This window comes from Brachypodium distachyon, chromosome 2, assembly GCF_000005505.3.
Source record: "Brachypodium distachyon strain Bd21 chromosome 2, Brachypodium_distachyon_v3.0, whole genome shotgun sequence".
Classification (NCBI taxonomy): domain Eukaryota; kingdom Viridiplantae; phylum Streptophyta; class Magnoliopsida; order Poales; family Poaceae; genus Brachypodium; species Brachypodium distachyon.
Genome location: NC_016132.3, coordinates 37,281,951 through 37,302,591, shown reverse-complemented (window position 1 = coordinate 37,302,591; position 20,641 = coordinate 37,281,951). Strand labels below are relative to the sequence as shown.

The 20,641-nt window shown below is 45.8% G+C and overlaps 5 protein-coding genes across 7 annotated transcripts; 4 read left to right on the top strand and 1 right to left on the bottom strand.

Annotated features, from left to right (window-relative positions):
• The first annotated feature begins 1,057 nt into the window (after nt 1-1,057).
• LOC100845490 lies at nt 1,058-3,420 on the top strand. The gene is made up of 2 exons (XM_003568951.4): nt 1,058-1,338; nt 3,185-3,420. Exon 1 carries the CDS (start codon nt 1,148-1,150, stop codon nt 1,313-1,315), a length of 168 nt encoding a protein of 55 aa, XP_003568999.1. The 5' UTR covers nt 1,058-1,147; the 3' UTR covers nt 1,316-1,338; nt 3,185-3,420.
• Nucleotides 3,421-4,996: 1,576 nt separating this feature from the next.
• LOC100831533 (cysteine-rich repeat secretory protein 55) lies at nt 4,997-6,112 on the top strand. Its single transcript, XM_003566563.4, has one exon. The coding sequence runs from the start codon at nt 5,058-5,060 to the stop codon at nt 5,889-5,891; it is 834 nt and encodes a 277-aa protein (XP_003566611.1). The 5' UTR covers nt 4,997-5,057; the 3' UTR covers nt 5,892-6,112.
• Nucleotides 6,113-6,605: 493 nt separating this feature from the next.
• Nucleotides 6,606-8,115, top strand: LOC100845186. Its single transcript, XM_003568950.4, has 2 exons — nt 6,606-6,950; nt 7,186-8,115. Exon 2 carries the CDS (start codon nt 7,239-7,241, stop codon nt 7,755-7,757), a length of 519 nt encoding a protein of 172 aa, XP_003568998.1. The 5' UTR covers nt 6,606-6,950; nt 7,186-7,238; the 3' UTR covers nt 7,758-8,115.
• Nucleotides 8,116-9,345: 1,230 nt separating this feature from the next.
• Nucleotides 9,346-11,555, bottom strand: LOC100831230 (protein FAR1-RELATED SEQUENCE 5). The gene is given in 7 exon segments (XM_010235060.2): nt 9,346-9,543; nt 9,546-9,578; nt 9,736-10,148; nt 10,365-10,899; nt 10,902-10,973; nt 11,055-11,196; nt 11,425-11,555. Coding segments are annotated over 7 exon segments (1,524 nt in total).
• Nucleotides 11,556-13,879: 2,324 nt separating this feature from the next.
• LOC100830925 (dof zinc finger protein DOF3.2) lies at nt 13,880-16,050 on the top strand. 3 transcript variants are annotated; one of them, XM_014898346.2, is made up of 2 exons: nt 13,880-14,231; nt 14,630-16,050. In XM_014898346.2, exons 1-2 carry the CDS (start codon nt 14,175-14,177, stop codon nt 15,644-15,646), a joined length of 1,074 nt encoding a protein of 357 aa, XP_014753832.1. In that variant the 5' UTR covers nt 13,880-14,174; the 3' UTR covers nt 15,647-16,050. The 3 variants fall into 3 exon arrangements, with proteins under 3 accessions (XP_014753832.1, XP_014753831.1, XP_010231760.1); XM_014898345.2 differs by having other exon boundaries at nt 14,627-16,050; XM_010233458.3 differs by having other exon boundaries at nt 13,885-14,231; nt 14,591-16,050.
• The last annotated feature ends 4,591 nt before the right edge of the window (nt 16,051-20,641 follow it).

The following is a 20,641-nucleotide window of genomic DNA, read 5'->3' as shown; positions in this document are numbered from 1 at the left end:
CTTCAGGTGTTTGAAACACTGAAACTAGCCAGTCTCGACGTTTTCTTTGCCTTTGTGCACTGCTGGCCGTTAGATATGGATTGAATGGCAGATGGAGGTCGCTAAGTCTCTCGGTGAAATTGCTAACTTCACTGAATCCCGGTCCGTGTGATGTATGCTGACACTTCTGTGTATAATGATGTATAAAGATGGTGTATGTATGTGTGTGTGATATGAAGTAGATGTACACAAATTAATCACACTGCAAGCTTTAATTGGTGCTATTTTATTAATCCATAAAAATCACCACTGACCTGATGTATAAAAAGCGTCTATATGTATTTCTGTAGCAGTGTGGCTCGGGAGCAGCGAGTATGAAAGTAATTCTTACTTTGACGGAGCTATTCGCGACGGTGTTCGGGTTCTTTGCCCGAATTTCGTCCTTGTTGAGATCATGCCTAAGGTAACCTACATAGAAGTGTATGTTGAGAGTGGTAACTATCTGGTGATACTTTCTCCGCCGTGGGTAGAGTTATAGAAGTCCAAGTCAATTTTAATCAATGTCAAATCATATTGTTGGTTTTCTACAAATATGAATTTTCGCATGCATTATATTACATGTGAAAGGGAATGAAATTAAGTCCGTGGCAACGCACGGACATTGTATTGGTTATCTCCTAATATTTGCAAACATTTCCGTTGATTCAACCGCTCGTCATTGAACCACTAACGACCCCCCAGACCTACATGCTGGATCTATTTATCTTACATCCATTAATTAGCTCCTTGTTGAAGGAAAACAAAAAAGAAGCTGTACTAAGTACTGTAATACGGAGTATCAGTTTTTTTTAATCTAATTCAGACAATTCTCTCGAACTCTTTTTTTTTTGAGAGAGTTCTCGAACTCTTCTCAGCTGAACTCAATTAACGCTAGGAAAAGAAGAAGAGCCCAAATTTCAATGAACGCTCTTCATCGGGCCCAACTTTCCACACCACATCCAGGCCCAATATGGCCCACAAGTCCCAGGCCCAATCTGGCCCGATCCAATTACCATTCTCTCTTCTCCCTCTTCCCGTAGTCGCCGGCCGCTACGAACGAAGCAACACATCGAAGGAGAGAGAGAGGAGCTGATTCGCGGACTGAATCCAAAGGGAGGAGAGATCGGAGATGAAGACCTTCGACCCGTGGCCCGTCTTCTTCCGCCGGGAGTGGCGCCGCAACTGGCCCTTCCTCGCCGGCTTCGCAGTCACGGGGATCCTCATCACCAAGCTCACCGCCGGGTTCACCGAGGAGGACCTCAAGAACTCCAAGTTCGTCCAGGAGCACAGGCGCTGATCCGCCGATCGGCCACTCGCCAGGTGAAGCACGCAAATCCCATCCTTTTAACTCCTGTTCGCTCGATCCGTCCATGGGTATTGGTAGATGGATCTGTGGGCTGATAGTTCTCGTGGTAGATCTGGGTTTCTGGAGGGGGCGTGCAGGTTAGAACAGTTTTTCTGTGGTCATTCGCTTGATTACTCCCCGTTCATGCCGGCGTGCGATGAGGAATCGGTAGAGTGGTTTGGGGAGATTGGGAGTAGGATAAGGGGCGAATGAGCATGAGTGGGAAACGGCAAGAGAGCCTTGTTGAGGGAATGCTACATGTAATTCACTGGTCTCTGCGTGCTGTGTGGAACATCACAACTGGCTTTGCGCTGTGGTTTGGTAGAAAGTACTCCCTTCGTTCCACAACACAACGTGTATAGATTTTTCTCATTTGTTTCACAATACACCTCATTTTTCTCTTGGTACCCGCACCCGGCCAATAACTAATCACATCCATTTATTATTAACCCAATATGAGTGGTCAGGCACTAAAAACGAGAGCTGCTTTGGTCCAAGTGAACAAATCTATATGAGGTGTATTTTGGAATGGAGGGAGTAGTTGACTGGACAAGCTAGTTCATCATTACCTGTCTGTGCCTTTATATTGTGCATTGGCAGGTTATGCCAATATTTGACTCTAGCCTCCCGGTAGCCATTGCAATTCTGGCAAAAGTTGTCTTTCTTCGGTGTTAAATACAGTGTATCTATGTTCTTGGGGAGTGTAAACACCGCATCCATTACCATGATAACCAAAATTGTCATCCCTAGTGTAAACTTCCATTGATACTCCAGAACTGTAGCCTTGTTGTTTAAGATCCGCTGCTAGTTTGTGTGTCCCCTGTTATTCCTCTCAAACAAAATGTGCAAGAGAATGATTCTCTCAATAAGATAAGAGCTACTTTTGTCCAGTAATTGTGTTGTGATGTCAGCACTGCTTGGCCCACTGATGACAACAACTACAGTTTTCCGGAGGTTTTCCTTATGATAGTGTCTCTTACCACATCATTGAGTTGGAGCACTATCATCTACTTCCTCCGATCCATAATAAGTGTCTTGAATTTAGTACAAAGCTAGTATAACTTTGTACTAAATCCAAGACACTTATTATGGATTGGAAGGATTATAAATTTGCTGGCAACTATACACCATAGTGTTGTTATCTTGGAGAAACTACTAATTTTATGGCACTATCATTGAGCTCGGTCTGCTACTATTGTTATCAACTTATTCATAGGTGCAGGGTGGAGAAAATTCACCACTTGTCTCTTTATATTATCTTGGAGAAATTATCAAATTATTATATGCTATCAAAACCAAGATATGGCAAGTAAAATATCTTCTAGGTGGCAGATGTTGGATTGTTGCACTGGAAAGAATTATCTGTATCTGACATATGATAGTCTAATGTTTTAGTTAGTACTCCCTCCGGTCCATAATAGTTTATATATGAACATCAAGCAGAATTATATTCTTAAGAACATATGACCATGTACATGATTTCTTCAGAGAATTTTAGCAGTGACATCATTGAAATTTTCTCTCTAAATGTTTAGTCAGCAAATTGCTCCAGAATAATTAGAGCACCGGCAATGTTATTTATCTGTAATGATCTCCAAAACTTAGCATTGCTTTTGATAAACCCTGACACTGGAGGCAACATGTATTTGTGATAATAAAACTCAAACAGTGTTTGGCGCTTTTGCTTATTGCAAGTATTTGCAAAATTATGGTTTTGTAGCATTCACAACATTCTATATTTTACATCGTGTGTGATATGCTGCGCCTGCCCTTTACATCGACGACCAAATTACTAACTGCTCGACCTTACTCTCCCTGCAGGCCACAGGAACAGCACCAGTGTTGCCTGCGTCTGTCCTCAATGCGGCGAGCCAGTTCTCTACTTCGCCTTTCTAATTGAACATTTATCTTTTTGTTGAAACACAATCATGCACACTTTTTGCCCCAGTTTGTAATCTAATAAGTGGCTATTGAATTGCTGGCTTCAGGTTAAGTATGATACATGGTGCCATTGTTGACTTGATTCCTTTTGGTATAACAGAGCTCAGAATTTCTTTTGGAGTATTAAAAGAAGTTCATTCGAACTTTATTACTGTAGTACAGATGAGTTAACGGAGTCAAAAAGTCAAAATACAACAAGCTGCTGCGGCTATATATATAGTCTGATCTGTTGATTAAACAGAAAAAGGAGATCGAGTTGAGTGCCCGACACAGCAAGGCGGCGACCTAACGTGTTGACCGGTAATGTGCAGCGTTAGTGTCGCCAAGTCCCAATTGATAACCGGCCAAATCCAACACCACCTCAGTCTCCATGGATTGATTCTTTAGTTCTTTCAATTCACTCAGTACAAGCTAGCTAGCGACTTGTTTTCAACAGAGCTTAGTGGCGTGACACGTCTGGGTTTAACAATTGCCCAGGAGACAAAATTTTAATTATATGTACCTAACCAAGTTCACGCAAAAGCTATAAATGTTAGAGACAAGTGCTTAATATATTTCAACACTTATTCTCACTTCAGTTTAGGATTTAATTTTTAAAACCATATGAAATTGAGACCTTGAATTTGGTAGTCTTTGAGTTTAACCTATCTTGGCTCTAATATCATATTGAACTGTTGTACTCGGCCAGTTAAACCAAAAGCTCGAATTGTAGGAAAAGATATTGAGTATATTTAACAGAGCCCATATATGACCAGGTTTAACAATTGCCCAAGAGAAAAATCGCCTAAAATTAACATTTGGATTAGTACGCTGGTTTCAGATCGATCCGTGACCCAGCTATCATGCATGCATGCATGCATGACCATTCTCTATACGATTGATCTAGAAGTTGACAGGATCAAGCAGTTAATCAATGCTAATGTTGAATGAACAGAGCAATCGACGTACTAACTAGAGCATGCATGCATGTTGGGTTACTTAATTTGCTTGCAGTTTCGGGTATTGACCTCAGCGAGAAGAACTTTTGATCGATCGCATGCATCTAGAAGTTTGACAGAATCCAGCAATGCTGCATCCGGGCGCCGGCAACAATTAAGAGGCAGGCACTTTGTATGGTCAACCATGTCTGCAATTTAATGTCCGGATCGGTCGCTGGTTGATATACACTTTGTATGACCGGCCTGCTAAATCTAACACCAGCTCAGTCCATATGTGTATTTTTCTTCTTCTGAAGCATATATAGGTAGCTAAACGTTTCAATTAATTAACAGATCGTCCATCGATCGACTGCTAGAACAGTTCAGATATTGACCTAGCCAGCTAGCTCAGCGAGAGGCGTCCTTTTGGCTGCATATATAGATGACCACTAATTCGATCTAGAGTTCGACATATAAATCAATCCAGCAATTAATACCTAGGGTTGAATTATCAGTTCATCTAGAAATTAATTGGAGTATGCTATAGCTCACCACGAGGCCTTTTGGTTGCATGCATGGCGTACGTGGACCACTCATTCTCGATTGATATATCCACGATCTACAAGTTGACTAGGTCAAAGTCAAAGTTAATGCTACGGCCACAAACAAGAGTCATCCCCATCACCATCAACGTCGCGGTCAGCCATGGCTGCCTCCATGCACGCGCACATTGCAATTTGCCCAACTAGCAAAATAGTGCAGCATGGGCCGGGCTCTACTTATAAATCACATTGCATCAAACACCAGTTAAGCACGCAGCACGCACAACACAAAACATGGCAGCTCCGGCAGCCCAGCTCCCGCCGCTCCCGCTAGTGATCCTCCTGCTGGCGGCGGCCATGGCGGCGCCGCGCCCGTGCAGCGCCGTGGACCCGGTGGCCACGTACTGCGCCAAGAACGGCACGACGGCGCAGACACAAGCCAACATCGACGCCGTCCTGGCGTCCCTCGTCCCGCGCGCCTCGGCCGCCTACTACGCCGTCTCCACCTCCGGCTCCGGCGCCGACGCCGTGCACGGCCTGGCGCAGTGCCGCGGCGACGTGCCGCGGCAGGACTGCGCGCTCTGCCTCTCCGCCGCGGCGCGCGCGCTGGCCTCCTCCTGCCGCGGCAGCGGCGACGCGCGCGCCTTCTACGACTACTGCCTCCTCCGCTACCTCTCCGGCGGCGACAACTTCATCGGCCTCCCGGACACGGGCTACACGCTCATCCTCCTCAACACCCAGAACGCGAGCGGCGTCGACCTCGGCGCGTTCGACAGGGCGCAGAGCAAGCTCATGGCCCGTGTCGCCGCCGAGGCCGGGGACGTTGACCGGAGCAAGCAGCAGGGGCTGGCCAGGGAGACGGCGAAGCTTGGAAGTAGCATGATCTTGTATGGGCTGGGGTGGTGCACGAGGGACATCACGCCGGCGGACTGCGGGCTGTGTGTGGCGCAGGCCGTGGCCGAGCTGCCGAATTACTGCCGGTACCGGCGTGGGTGCCGGGTGATCTATAGCAGCTGTATGGCGCGGTATGAGACGTATCCGTTCTTCTTCCCCGGCGACGGCGGCCGCCAGGGGGATGACTCTGCGGAGCATGCCGGCGAGTACGCCATGGTCGTCCATGATCCGTAATGGGTGGACTGGGTGTGTGCTTGTGTGTTGTGTTGTGTTCTGTCTACAGCTAGCAGCTTGTTTTGTTGTGTCAGTGTGTCGTGACAGTGGCTCGCTGCACGTGCATATTTTGTGGAAGTTTGATATGCACGTATGCGTCCAAAAAACTCGCAGCCAATAAAGACCAAGTTTCCTTGTCCATGTTTGTTTGCTTGTGGAATTAAAATTTTGAGGAAATTTAACGTACGCCTTTGCTGCTATATGACTGCACCGGCGTCTCGTTTCGTGTGTGAATGGAAGCTGTTTGTTCAAATGCCCCCCGAGATGAAGGGAAGCAGTTCGATGAAATGTGGCCGTGGGAATATTTAAAGTGTTATTCTAAATATCTTGCCATAGGAAAAAAACGTATACTCCTATTAATTTTCAATGCTACGTTTGGTTTAGAATTAAGTGCAATGTTTTGAAAGGTTATCTTTCTTTTATTTTTCGAGGAAAAAGGCAGAGATGCGTACAGATGTCAGAGAAAGAAAAAAAGGCAGAAAACATTTGGTACAAGGAAAAAAGAAAACAAATATACGGCAGAAACATTTGGTAAAAAAGAAAGCGAAGAAAGAAAGAAATAAAAAAAAAATTGAGGGGAAGAAAGAAATCAAATAGGGCAGAAAACAAAAGCGAAGCTCCCAACTTTGGGCCGCGATTCATGGCCCAGCAAGCAACGGCGGCTGAAGAGGCCTGTGGGCTGTGGGCGTTTGTGTGTGTGTGTGTGTGTGTGTTTGCCCCTCTCTAGGAGGGACCCTAGCCGCCACACCGGCGGTCGGCTCTCTCCCTCGTCGGCGCTCACCCCGGCCGGCTGCGGCTGCGCTTCCTCCCTTCCTCCACGTCAGTGCTAACCCCTGTGGGCTGCGTCGCTCCACTCCTTCCTCGACGGCAGAGCTAAGCCCAGGCGGCTGCTCCGCCGCTCTGTCTCTCCCTCGACGGAGCTCTCACCGGTCCGCTCTCTCCCTCGACGGCGCTAACCACGGCCGGCTGCGTCGCTCCGCCTCTTCCTCGACGGCAGCGCTCAACCCATCCCGCAAAGCTGTAAGTCAAGCCTCATCCCCTGGGATGCAATGTGTTTGCTTAAATGCCTCTGAGATGTAGGCAAGCTGTTCGATGAAATGCAATGTTTGGTTTTTGCGTCACTCTAAGGTTGAATCCAGTCTTAGAATTCGTAACTTTGTAGCTGCTCTATATCTTGTGCTGGGAATTTGGGATCCAAAACGTGGGAGTATATAATATGAAAGGGTTGACATGCTTCGTTTTTACCATGAACCAGGTTAATTCGTCCATCATCGAACCACAGAAAGAGGTTGTCGTGGTAGCATCGAAATGAAGTTCAGAGTTGTCTGCAGGAAGTTATATGATTACGTGAGGTATGATCTTAGAGAGATCGCGTTCCCGTCTTCTCTGCCAGACCCTCCGGGTTACAAGCCGCGCCCTAAGCTCACGTTGAACGAAAAGTGGTGTATTCTCAAAGAGGCTACCAGGCTCTATGCGGCTTCCTGGGTCAGGGACATCGGCCCTGAGCTCAGACCGAACGACTACAAGAAGGTCAAAGAGGAGTCCAGCTCCAGCAAGTCCGAGGAAGGGAAAACTACAAGTGAGCCTACTGTGCTTGAGGACCTCGCGGTGGCGGCGAGGGGTGGGGCTGAAACCCTGAAGCCTGCGCTGCGGCGCATATACATGACCCGCGCCTCGACCTACACGAGTGCGGTGAAGAACTATGTGGAGACCTATCAGGAAGGGCTGAAGGATGTCCTGGATGAGAAGGTTGCTGGTAAAGGTCACCAGCCAGGCAGTGAGCCAACAAAATCATCAACGTCGCCACCTCCTCCGCCGCCATCATGAGTTTATTTCAGTTTCGGATTTTTCATTAGCACTCAGCACCTTATGGTTTGTATGTAGTGGATCAGAGTTAATGGCTGTGCGCTTGGGTAGAACAGACAGCTGTGATTTGCTTCATTTCCCAAATAATGCAGCATAAGTTGGTCCCTGATCTACTACTAGGGGGGGTGATCACTGAACTGTATATTGTTGCCATGGAGATCTTTCTTGGGATCAAAATAAGTGTCTTCTAGGCTGTGTACTTGCCTTGCTGCTAGAAATAGAGGCCTATTCTGTCCTTTTCTTGGATGTAATTCTGTACCTAATTTGTTTCTAGGTCACCAAGCTCAATGTTTCAATGAGATGTGTCGATTGATGACGATGGCTTTGTATGTCTGCTTGGTTGTGTTTTATGGCAGCAGGAGCACATGTTACAGATTGATGCATACTCTCAAGGCTTCAGGTGTGGTTTACTGTAATGGTAGGTCTAACAAGCTCCTCTCTGCAGTGTCTGATAAGTGACAAGCCACCGGACAGCAACCTGCCAAAACTGTACCGGAACTGCAACGTGGTCTAATCTGTGGTTAGGACATGCTATTTGTCCTTGCAGCAGGAGGTCTAGAAGCTTAGTCTTTTTAACACTAGGCTGGAAACAGTACATGATTGATTGGTGTCGTGTCGCTTCGGCACGTGCAGATCACAGCTCGGAAACTTCTTGGGGGTCTCGACGTGAGTGGGAGTGTTGAGTACGACCGACCCATAGAATTTGCACCATCTTTCGGTTGCGCATAGTGGGTTTGTTGGTGCATGAAATTGTGAAGAAGATCAATTTGAATGTAAGCAAAGAGAAAGATGTATCATTGCGAATATCTCTCTGTTGATTCAATTATGCATCTTTAAGCAGTGTGACAAGTTGACCCATGAGCATGGGGCATGGGACGGGGGCAGGATGTTGGCTAGTCAGGTGTAGCATGTGTTCCGTGGGCCGGACTCAGCCCATCCAATTCATGGACCCACATCATGATTGCTGAGTTCTCGAATAGGTGGGCCGGGCCCATCTGGAGTTCTATATGCTCCAAGGATAACGACGCTGCTGCCCACATTAAAGAAAGAAGAAATCATGCCAGCATAAAACCAAAAGAATAGTAGAGTGGGGGAAGTAGAGAAATGCATGTATGATGTTAATATTGGATAAAGAGAATGGCGAATAATTGGAGAAAAATGTTAAAGAGTGGGGGAAGTAGAGAAATGCACGTATGATGTTAAATTGGATAAAGAGAATGGAGAATAATAATTGGAGAAAAATGTTAAATATACAAGTATTATTTTCCTTTCACTTCATATTGGATAAAAGCCATGGACATTCATATGTGTAATTTTTAAGTTCTATTCACAAGTTGAAGTATTTTATATAGATTTATTGTTCCTACCAGAAGCCATTTTGTCGCATCCATGTTAACTCATGTGATAGAACCGTTCTTACATCCAGAACCAAACTTTCAGTGCATGGCAGCACAGCATCCCCATGAGTTGAAGTATTTTATATAGATTTATTGTTCCTACCAGAAGCCATTTTGTCGCATCCATGTTAACTCATGTGATAGAACCGTTCTTACATCCAGAACCAAGCCTTCAGTGCATGGCAGCACAGCATCCCCATGTGCTCCAATAGACCACACTCACAGTTGTACGAATTACCCTTGTCATCCACCCTGACCTGATAGTCGATGCGGTACCATTTCTCACGTGGCTCACCATGGACATGTCGTGCTTGGTATAACTTGTTGGGTAGTAGCTCTGTCACTTCGTATATGAACCAGACTCATACAGGATTTTTCCAAAAACCTCGAACATCGCACGTGTGTACACCCTGCTAGCATGTTTCTCGATCGGCAAGTTCATCCTTAGGACAACTCCACCCTGGGTGTTAGTAGGGTCATTATCACACAGAAGTAGTTAAAATTTTCTATAATTTAACAGTTTATCTTGTGTACATACTTACCAACTTGGTACGCCTTTCTTGGAAACTCTCTTCAGACTCTCGGGCGTGCTAGAGCTTCCCGTACTGCATCACGAAAACATGCATCGGGGATCTAGGAGGCACGTAAACCTTCAACATATGATTTGCACTCTCACTCCTTTGTGTGCTGGTCTGCCTAGCACAAAATTTTCCACTGAAGAATGGTTTAGCCCACTTGGACCGGCATTCATACACCTGAATGAGGTACGGGTGGTTCTCTAGGTTGTATTGCCTGAGTAGTAGGTGCCATGCCCGTTTGAATTCATCGACCGTCAGCATTTCATTCACCACTTTATGGAAAGCAGCCCTGAAGTAGCTCTGCTTCGTGTAATAAGGCCCTAGCTGCTCCTTAGCCTTCCTTAGGACGTGCCACTTGCACCATCGTTGTGTCGTGTCTGGAACACCTGCCGGATAGCCACCTCCATAGCTCTCGCTTGGTCTAGTAAGAAAAATAGATGCACCCGACATTAGCATGGCGTTAATATATTTCTAGGGGCACATGAATCACATCGACACAGGCTTACCAGTGAGGATGGTCTCAGGATGCTTCCCGCCCATCATCCGGACGAATTCCCGGAAAACCCATACGAAACTTTCTATCTTCTCTTCACGCATGAGAACCCCTCCAAAGATTATACTTTGGAAATGATTGTTGACACCCACAAACAGCCTGAAAGGCATGTCATAGAGATTTGTTTTGTATGTCGTGTCAAAAGTAACCACATCACCAAAATGATGGTACTGATGCCAGCTGCGGCCGCTACTCCAAATTAATGTCTTCACACGACTGTCTTCATCCACCTCGACAGTGTAGTCGAAGTCCGGATCAGTTGTTTTTAGCCTAGCGAATTCTGCAATGGTTTTCTGGACATCATGATCTGCTTGTTCTCTCCCCATTTTGCCGCACAGCGTGCGCAGCGACCTCTTCGTGAAAGGTACATTCTCCATCCTCCCAAACATGGAACCTATGATGCTGTACACCTTGCCGAGAGGAACGTTGTTCTCCCTAAGTTGTTTCACCGCGTCCTTACTGTACTTGTCAATGTGCCTATGAGATGGCCAATGCAATTTCTCACCGCACGTTCCTGACAAACCATGGTTATGCTCTTGCCTGTTCTCCGATACATACCAGGTCCCGTCATCCCGTCATTGCTGCGGAGTAATCTTATGAGAGCGGGGCACATTGACATGGACGACCTTGTGTTAGGCTTTGGCCGACCCTGTAGGAGTGCGATGAACTGGTTAGATAAAGGTGGCTCATAATCATCATCAACAGAAGCTTCAAATCCACGAACACTTACCGCACAGCCACAGACGATTTCCTGCATACATTTTGATCCCTTCACATTTCTCCTGCTCTTTCCGTACCTTATCCCGAACCCAACCTCCCAGGAGAACAAATTATAGAAATCATAGGCTTCCGCGAGCGAGTCGAACTTTGTCCTGACCACTGGATCGACAAACTACGTCGGATTTCTTCTCTGCATATCTCGTCAACGATTCTTCCAGAGCTGAAATCCTCACCACCGTACGTTCCTTCGAATCTGGCAGCACTCCAATCCGGGGCCTGGCATCGTGTTCGTAGCGGGGAGAGCATAACAAGTTGCAATCCCATCAGAAAGAATGTGCAGTTTGCAATTTACTCAGCGTCGCAGCAAATTTGTTCCTTACCTTTTTTTCCACGCAGGTGGGGGCTCGTCTGAATCAGTTTCTGGCCTGTCCGTCCGCGTTGCGCTTTCCACGACTCCATGCTCGATGAAATCTTGTTCGCCCGATAGGTCGTTGCTCCCTTCCACCGCCATCGCCGCCGTGCTTGAATCAACGGACCGAGTGTCCGACTGGACGGCCCCTCCCCTGGAGTCTCGGGCACCTTCTTCGTCCAAGGCGAACGAACTGAGTTGCGCGAGATAGCTCATGTTTGCCAAATCGATCCCCAGATCTCGTGCTCGACTACGGGATTCGAAAGGTACAGATACATTAGGAATCGGTGATCTGAAACCAGGGGGCGTTACTGAAACGGCATCGCGAAGGCCGTACCTGTACACATCGACGCCGATTTCCTCCATGGCTGCTCGCCCCGTAGCCGAACCCCTCTCCTCCTCCACCGGCGTATGGACTGAGGGGATTGTGGCACAGGACTCATGAGGGGCTTCGCGGTAGGTAATAACCGAGCGGCCATAAATTTCCCACTAAATACAGGGCCCCACGCGCAGTACTTACTGAATGGCCTGCCGACCAGTCCCTTCTGCAAGAGTGCTTTCACTGCTCTCCGATACTACCAGCTCTCTATTTGCGATGTATACCGCGTTTCTTGGTTTTCCTGGCATAAATCTCCGATGGACGGGATTTCAAGTGCGGTCGCCACCGTGTGCGGGAAATCCACTCTCAGCTTTTTCCCTCTGTAATATCATAACGAATCTGGCTTCTGAGATGATTGACCATATATTAATTCGATCGACTAAAAGAAACTTTAAGTCGATCGATTGTGCCCAGCAAATATTTTAATGATTATAACTTGGTGATATGGGCAAGCCTGTAACTGCCTCAGCAATGGTCCTACTTGCACTTAATTTGCAGCGACTTTGATTAAGATAACCAAGATACTAATTGTTGCTGAAGCAGAGGCTTAGCAGGGAAGCTAGTTAGCTGCACTGCTAAAGGATGTGACAAGAAACGACAGATCCATCAGACGCACATGCATAATAGAGGCAGTGCTATGCTTAGCTGCTTTAATTTCTTTTTTCCTTTTAGGGACCAGACTATGGCCGCAATCTGATTGACCATGACTACTGCTCTAAACTCACTATGGCTCATCGATGCATTGCCTTTATTTATTTTCCAAGCAATCATCTCCATGCATTTTTTTCACTTTATTTGCACAGGAAAATACTTTGATTATTCCTGTTTGCAGCTGCTCGAATCAGCACACTCCCAATTAGCTAAAAACATTCTCAGTGACCAGCCTCTTGGTGGACAAGTACACGCTTTTGTCCTTGCTTCGCGCGACGCGGTTAATTCTTAAGGTGATGGAACACTTAGAATAGTCCAAAACTAGCATCCCAAGTACTTGTCATGTGGGGTTGACACGTATATACTATTCCCTCATTCCAATTGATAAGATATTCTAGTTTTGCCCTAATTCAAATTTCTTATTTTTATTAAGTTTATGAAAAATGTACTAATATATATATATATATATAATTAAATAAAATTAATTTAGAATTGTAGATGTAGGTAGTATATTTCTATAAACTTAATTGGTCAAACTTTTGCCTATTTTATTTTTTTGTCTAACTCAAATTTTCGTTCTTTGGCATTTTCTTTATAATAGATTGTAAAATAAGTTCAACACAATATAGTTCGATCAGCAATCGCGAGCGCTTTTGCTTCTATCTTTCCATTAACGCTTGCTATTTTCTTGGCTACAAACATACTCAATGTTTCATATAGTATAACACAATGGGAAAGTAGGAGAGGACAATAAATTTGTCAAAGCTTGGATCATTCATCTTTTGTCATGAACAGTGGAGTAGGTAGCTAGAGCAAATTACAAGTCTAGAAAAATGGCTTGTAACGCATATACGTACAGAACTGTCACATATTGATGTTGTTTGCATTTGAGTTCCAGAATCTTAATTTTGGAATTCCGATCCTTTCCGAATCCAATCCAAAAAATGAACGAAACTCAAGCAGCTCGATCGATCATAAGCCTCGATCGAGATCTGAAACCTGTCCAGCATTCATAGCGTAAAAAACTCTTTCTAATTGGGGCATCTGAAATACCGATTGATGTGCATTCATGGATAATTTAATTCCCTTTGTACAAGAGAAAATCACACGCTTCTGTTGGCTAAACTGAATATTAAAAAACTTGACTAGCTACTCACGAGGATTATTCCTTGGTTCTTGTGATCCCCTTATTAATTAACACAAAAACCGGTGGGGCCGGCTGTCGCTCCACACACACACACACACAAGCAGCAGCAGCACCAGAGAGCTAGAAGAAAAAAGCCACAGTATATCACAAATTAAACAGGGCCACATAGAAGGTACAAGGCTACTTTTTCGCTGCTTTTTCTCCCTCATCCCACCTCACCCCTCACTAATCCTGTCTCACTCTCTCATCCCTCCTTTTCCTTTTTCCTCTTCCTCTTTCTCAGCTGATTCCCCATATAATTTTTTCCAAATCCCATGAGGACCATGAGGAGGAGGCTTAGCTAGCTCTCTCGTCTCCCACTACCAAGCCTCTATCAAGCACAACCTTTAGCCACACAAGAGGCAGCAGAAGCTCTTGCTAGCTTACACAAGGGAAAGGAGAAGACAAGAGAGCTTGCCAAACCCTAGCTAGCTTAGTCTGCCTTGCAAGCCAGCATACAAGACTGAAGAAGACTCACTTTCTCCGGATAACATCTCCCCCCACCATGATCTTCCCCCCTGCTTCCTTCCTGGATTCCTCAAGCTGGAATGATAATAACCAGGTAATCTATTCAATTTCATTGGTTCCTCTCCAAAGCTTCCCCTTTTCTTTTCCGAAGATTTTGTTCACTACTCTTTCTCTTTTGCACAAGCAAAAATAAAAGCAGAAAAAAGAGAAAGTTCTTAGAAGAGTATTAATACTTTGGATAAATTATTCTGATCCAATTCACACACTATGTGTGTGTGTATAATCTTGGTCTTGGTATATACTGGACCACTAGTACAACTTAATTGGCATGCACAAATTTCCATTTTATAGCTAGCTAGCCATAAAATTTCAGCTTTAATTTTTTTTCCCTTTGATCAGTTCAGTTCTTGATTAATTCTTCTTCCTCCTGAATCCTGATCGATCTCCGGCCAGATCAATAACAATTTCCAGCGCCATCCTCATCACCAGCAGCAGCAGGTCGTCGTCGCAGGATCAGCCAGTGCAACAGACGGCAGCTGCCATGAGCAGCTCCTGCAGCCGTCCATCATGCAGATGCAGCAGCAGCAGCAGCAGCTTGCAGAAGGCGGCGGCCATGGAGGAGCACAGCAGGCACAGGCGGCGGCCATGGCGGGGAAGCCGATGTCGATGTCGGAGCGGGCGCGGCTGGCGCGCGTGCCGCTGCCGGAGCAAGGGCTCAAGTGCCCGCGCTGCGACTCGGCCAACACCAAGTTCTGCTACTTCAACAACTACTCCCTCTCCCAGCCCCGCCACTTCTGCCGCGCCTGCCGCCGCTACTGGACCCGCGGCGGCGCCCTCCGCAACGTCCCCGTCGGCGGCGGGTACCGCCGCCACGCCAAGCGCGCCAAGCAGCCGAAGCAGCAGCCCGCCACTTCGTCTTCCTCGGCTCCGGCGACGGCACCGACGAGCGCGCCGCCCGCGATGCTCCCGACTGGGAACCACCAGCAGCTGCCCTCTGGCCTGCTGCCGCCGCTGCTTCGGCTGGCCGACTTCGACGCCATGAGCCTCGGCTCGACCTTCGTCTCCGGCGCCGGCGGGATGGGGAAGCCGCCGCCGCTGACCTCCTCCGGCTCCGTAGACGTACCTGCAGGATGCTACTCATTGGGCGGCGGCGGTGGCGCCATGGAGCAGTGGAGATCGGTGCAGCAGATCCCGGCGGGCTTCCCGTTCTTCCACGCAATGGCGGCAGCCGACAATCATCTGGCTCCAGCAGCGCCGGGGATGTTCCATTACCTAGGCCTAGACCACGGCGGCAATGGCAACGGCGAGGTGGTCGGAGAAGAAGACAACCAGTTCCATCATGCTTCTGCAACGACGATGCCGTCTTCAAAGAGGGAAGACGGGTTTACAAGGGGCGGCAGCAACATCATCAGTATGTATGGTAATGGTGATCACCACCACCAGCTCAATGCAGGCTACACAAGTTCGTATAACTCCAATACTGCCGCCAGAGGTAACCATCTCTTGTAATGCATAAGCTAACTTGATCTTAACTGCCTTTTAGATCGATGGAGGGGTGTTATGTGAGATATAGATCAAAAGCTTTGCATTGGTAGTTCGTTAGTTTGCTCATGGTGTGGATGCATGCCCCATGCATGCATGGAGGAAAGGTGTGGAAGCAAGGATGCATGGATGGATGGTGTTGTGTGTGTGCTAGCTTGTTTGATATGATCATGCACAATTATTAGTGTCAATTAGCTAGTTTAGCTGGCATGATCGATCACTTGCTATGTGTTTTCTTCTTCTTCTAGGTTTTCTCGCGCATGCATTTCGGGGTGAAGTTAATTATGTGTGTACTTGGTTTACTAGTACTAGTGATGTTCATTTTGTTTATGAAGAACTCCTTTTATTATATGTCAACTGATCGATCTAAACTTTCTTTTTTAGATAATCAATTATGAACTCTCTCTACGTATAGTAGTTTCCATTCAATTGTGCAGAAATGTCAAAATGTTTGACGACGCCTTATGACAAATCGTTCGCAGAATCATCTGTCACGGTTAAAGTTCAAAATTGTTAATACATACATGCATGTAGAGCTTTGGCATTGATCTTAATAATAACCGGTGTGAAATTAAATTGATTTAGCAGTTAGGATGCTACTTAGTTCCCTTGATCACCGGATCAGCCTGCTAGGAGTTAATTAACACGTGTAAGCACAAAGAAAAATAAAATTGAAATGCGATGCATATATGTGTTGCGTGCATGCATGGCTCTAACAAATAAATTAACATGCAATACCCAGCGATGCATGGATCGATGATCTGTGTGTACTGTGTAGTACTATATGGAGTATATGTTAATCTCTCATTGCAGTCAATGTTGATCACGTACGGCTGCAAATTAAAGGCACCTAGTCAAAGAGAGGTCCTGCATGCACTCAATAGTAAGGGTCGGTTCTTTAGTTTCTACCTTTCCCTTTCTCCCCCTCTCTTTTCACATTGTGACAGAACGTACGAAGGTAAGGAGATTATAAATATATATATATAGCTGTTATATACTCCATCCGATCCATAATAAGTGCCGTTGATTTAGAACAAAGTTGTACTAAATCAGCGACACTTATTATATGGATCGGAGGGAGTATATATATATATATGCTAGCCCAAAATCAGCAGCGAACCTTTAAGACATCAATTCACATGCTCTAAAAAAACCGTTGTGAAGACTGTTGCAACGCACAGGCCACTTAGCCAGTATGCAATTAAATTGTAGTAGCACTACGCTACCTCGACCGATCGATTCTCTTATATGGTACTCCCTCCAAAAGTGAGGGACAATTTTTATGGACCGGAGGGAGTATAGCATTTGGCTAGCTAGCTAGCTAGTTTCAGTTGCATGGATGCATGCATCTATATTATTCATGAGAAGAACTTTAGGTGCTAGCCAGATATATTTGCAATTTCTCTTTTCGAAAAGGAGGATGTTTCCCCAGCTTCTGCATGCATTTGCAATTATGGATGGAAGAACGTAAGCAGCGATTCTACCGGCACCGCTACGTAGCTGTGCCAACAGAAGGAGACACGTGGTGTTGGCCCGGCCCATCTTTTTATTATATTTTGTTATGGGTAAATGGTATATGATATTGGTACATGATACCGGTCAATGACATACGGTATCAGTCAATATATATGTGGTGTTTGTACATGGTGTCAGTCAATGATATATGATATATTTAATTGTATATGGTGCATAATGCCACGTGCCAGCGTGTGGTTGGTCGCATGCAACACATGGGTTCTGATGGCTCCGCTACATCGCGGAGCCGGTAGAAAAGAGTTTCCGATGGAAAAACCTCTATATATATACATATGTCATGCATGCATGAGGCGATGAAGATTTTATCCATGGATAGATATCGGTTACATAGAAGTCTGAGATCGATTGGAGGTAGCACTGAGATCAAGAGAAGACAGATGCTTTGCCTGCCGCTAGCTATAGCTAGGATCTACTGGAGAGCCATGGACGAGAAACGGTGCGCCCCAAAAGCACAAGCTGCTGCTGCCTGCATCAACACTGGTACTCGAAAAGCGAAAGAAGCGTACGAAAGAATGTAGACCATGACGAGAAAGAGGATTATGACGAAAGCTAGCCAGAGAGAGAGAGAGGGGATCAGTAATGCGAGCTTATTGGAATAGTCCAAGCAAGAGGTAGCAAGATCTAGAATCCTTGGATGTGGATTTTGATCTTTTTGCATGTTACTCTCTCGGAAGGAATCAGATTCTCCCAGCTGCTGCTAGATGCTTTGGCTTTCTTGTGCATGCATTTGCTTTGGCTTTGGCTTTGGCTAGCTTTGCTTTCTCGAAGGCCTAGGCCATCCCTCTCTCAGGCAGCTTGGCAGACCAGCTCTGTGTGTGTATCCCCCTTTGGGAGAATAAAGCAAACCAATGCACATGCACTCACACTCACACACTCTCTATCTCTCTCCTGTGCTATGCTTGTGATTGAACCCATGCATGCACATCATGCAATTCCGAGACGATGGAACGCGTACATTCTTTAAGGTATCTCATAGATTGTGTAGGACGTACGTATGCACATTTGGTGGTGGCGCCAATTCCCATGGAATGAATAGATATGTGACTGCCTGCACAGAGTAGAGTAGACTGCTGTTGAAAAAACATTTCAATCATCTATCTGTAAACATATTATATGTACATGGTTTGCATATATCGATCTACCCAGTGCACGTACGGTCCAAGTAATAAGAAGGCATGATCCATAAGGTACCCTGAACCATCCATTTGCCTCAATCCAATGGCTAATTTTATTTGGTACTCCATCACAAGCACGGGGGAGTACCGTCTAAAAAAATCACGGAGTGCCTAAACAAGAGGGACAAAAGCGTAATCATAGCACTTGCTTCTTTTTTTCTCAGCAGTTAATAATTGTTCCTCGTACAGAAAACACAAAACGATTGAAGAAAATGCAGAGACATAGATCCCTGTTCGACAAACCCTAAAATTCTCAATTGAGTCACAAGATATGGCAGCCAGGGATCCACTGCCGTGCGGCCACCAATATCTAGGAGTTAATCCCGAGCAGCCGGGACGAACTCAATGCCGTACATGTCGCTGGAGTCGCCGGATATGTCGCGCCCGCGGAGGACACGAGGAGCACATGAAGTTCAAACTGAATTGCACAAAGCCATTATCGGATTATTGAGATCTAACCAGATTAAGGTTCTAAATCCTGTTGTGGACAGCAACCACAGAATCAGCGTCAGCATAAATCAACAACTGACCCGATCTTATCTGTGATGCTATGAATTTCTTCCTCCATGGAGCGCCCTAGGGGCCTCGACCATGCTGGACTGGAGGCATGCGGTCGATCGGGAGTAGGCGCCGGCGTCACGCGCTATGCAAAATGAGAATACGAAGGAGCGGGAGGGTGAGAGGAAAGGGCGGCGACGGCTTGAGGACAGCCTGACAGCAGATGCGACCATGCAATCGGTGGGGGATCCAGGAGAGTCCGTGATTGATTCCGGCGGTGGCCGGTGGCACGATTGATTGGGGCGTCGGCCACTCGTTCGCTGGACAGGAAGGAGATACGAGAAGTTCGGAGTACCGTGCGTAAAATGTCTAAGTTACCCTCACCTATGGACGGCCAGATTTGCTTGGCACTCCTACCCATACTTATGGAGTACCAAGGTACCGTAAAAATCCTCAACTTGAAAAGGTTTGACTTAGGGACAAAGGTAGAACTTATTATATTTATTAACGGATTAGTAGTGAATAGAGAAAACGAATTTTAGCAAAACACAAGAGAAAACGAAGAGAGGATGCTAGTGCTTTCTTGCTAGCACATGAATATCTTGTTCTGATGCAAGATATACCACTTTCAACCAGCCTTGTGAATGGAAGAGTGAAAACAATGTAGATACATGATACTCACTCTATCCTGAAATAAGTGACATGGATTTGCATAAGAATCTATACAAATTCACGTCATTTATTTTGAGACAGAGGAAGTACTACACATATTTGACCTTTGTTTGAGAAGTGACATGTGTTGTCTCGAGAGAAAAGAAAAAGGAAAGGGGTCGGGGGATCGAGGAGAAGAAAGAACGCATATCTCTCTTGGGTTTTTTTAGCGAAACGCACATCTCTCTTCTGGCTTCCTTTATTCTTGCCAGCAGGCCCAAAGTATATACCATGCGTTTGTTGGGCTGGACGGGCATTTCACACCCTCATTACTGGCCTGGCCCAAAGCATTCACCATATGGTGATCCCCATTTGGAGATGTTTTAGCAGCCGGCCTCTCAAGTGGTGGATATATATGATTTGTTGTTTAACCTGTTTATACTTCGGCCCATGAATATTTGAGTTGCATTTCAGCCCATCGCAAGTCAATAAGAACTGGCGTCAAACTCCCCGGATTTTTCATATATTTTGGTTAAACAAATGGACTAAAATTTTAAAATCGCATCACATCTTGAAAAACTACTCCCCCGACCCATATTACTTGTTGAAATATTACATGTATCTAGACGATTTTTAAACATAAATACATCTATATTTGGATAAATTTAGACAAGTAATATGGGTCAGAGGGAGTAGTTCATTTGTTTGAACTAAAAAGTTTGGAGGGTACCTCAAGGTTTCCTTTTTTAACCTCTAACCTGGCTACAGCGTACGTGTAGCAGTGAAATCTGAAATGCCATTGAATTAACAGTGAAAACTGGTCCGCCATGCAATCTCATCCCAGGGTCCCATGACGCGTCAAGAAAAGCAAAGATATTTTAGACATCACATTGCATGACGAATGATCCATTAACACGCCGGCTGTGCTTGATTACATTGATTAATCACTAACCTCTTAATTAACGGATGTCTTGATGCTCCCAGCTGAATTTCAAGATACCATTGGCCTTTTAGCTAGCAACCCAACTGTTTAACCTCACATGATCAAAATCACAACAACAATAACAAAAAAACAACAACTCCGCAAGTACCATAATATATG

What these genes read in the sequence shown, in the direction of transcription:
- LOC100831533 (XM_003566563.4), top strand. Translation starts at nt 5,058, where the DNA reads ATGGCAGCTCCGGCAGCCCAGCTCCCGCCGCTCCCGCTAGTGATCCTC.
- LOC100830925 (XM_010233458.3), top strand. Translation starts at nt 14,175, where the DNA reads ATGATCTTCCCCCCTGCTTCCTTCCTGGATTCCTCAAGCTGGAATGAT. An exon ending in GCTGGAATGATAATAACCAG is followed by an intron (nt 14,232 to 14,590) that starts GTAATCTATTCA and finishes ATCTCCGGCCAG; the next exon opens with ATCAATAACAATTTCCAGCG.
- LOC100845186 (XM_003568950.4), top strand. Translation starts at nt 7,239, where the DNA reads ATGAAGTTCAGAGTTGTCTGCAGGAAGTTATATGATTACGTGAGGTAT.
- LOC100845490 (XM_003568951.4), top strand. Translation starts at nt 1,148, where the DNA reads ATGAAGACCTTCGACCCGTGGCCCGTCTTCTTCCGCCGGGAGTGGCGC.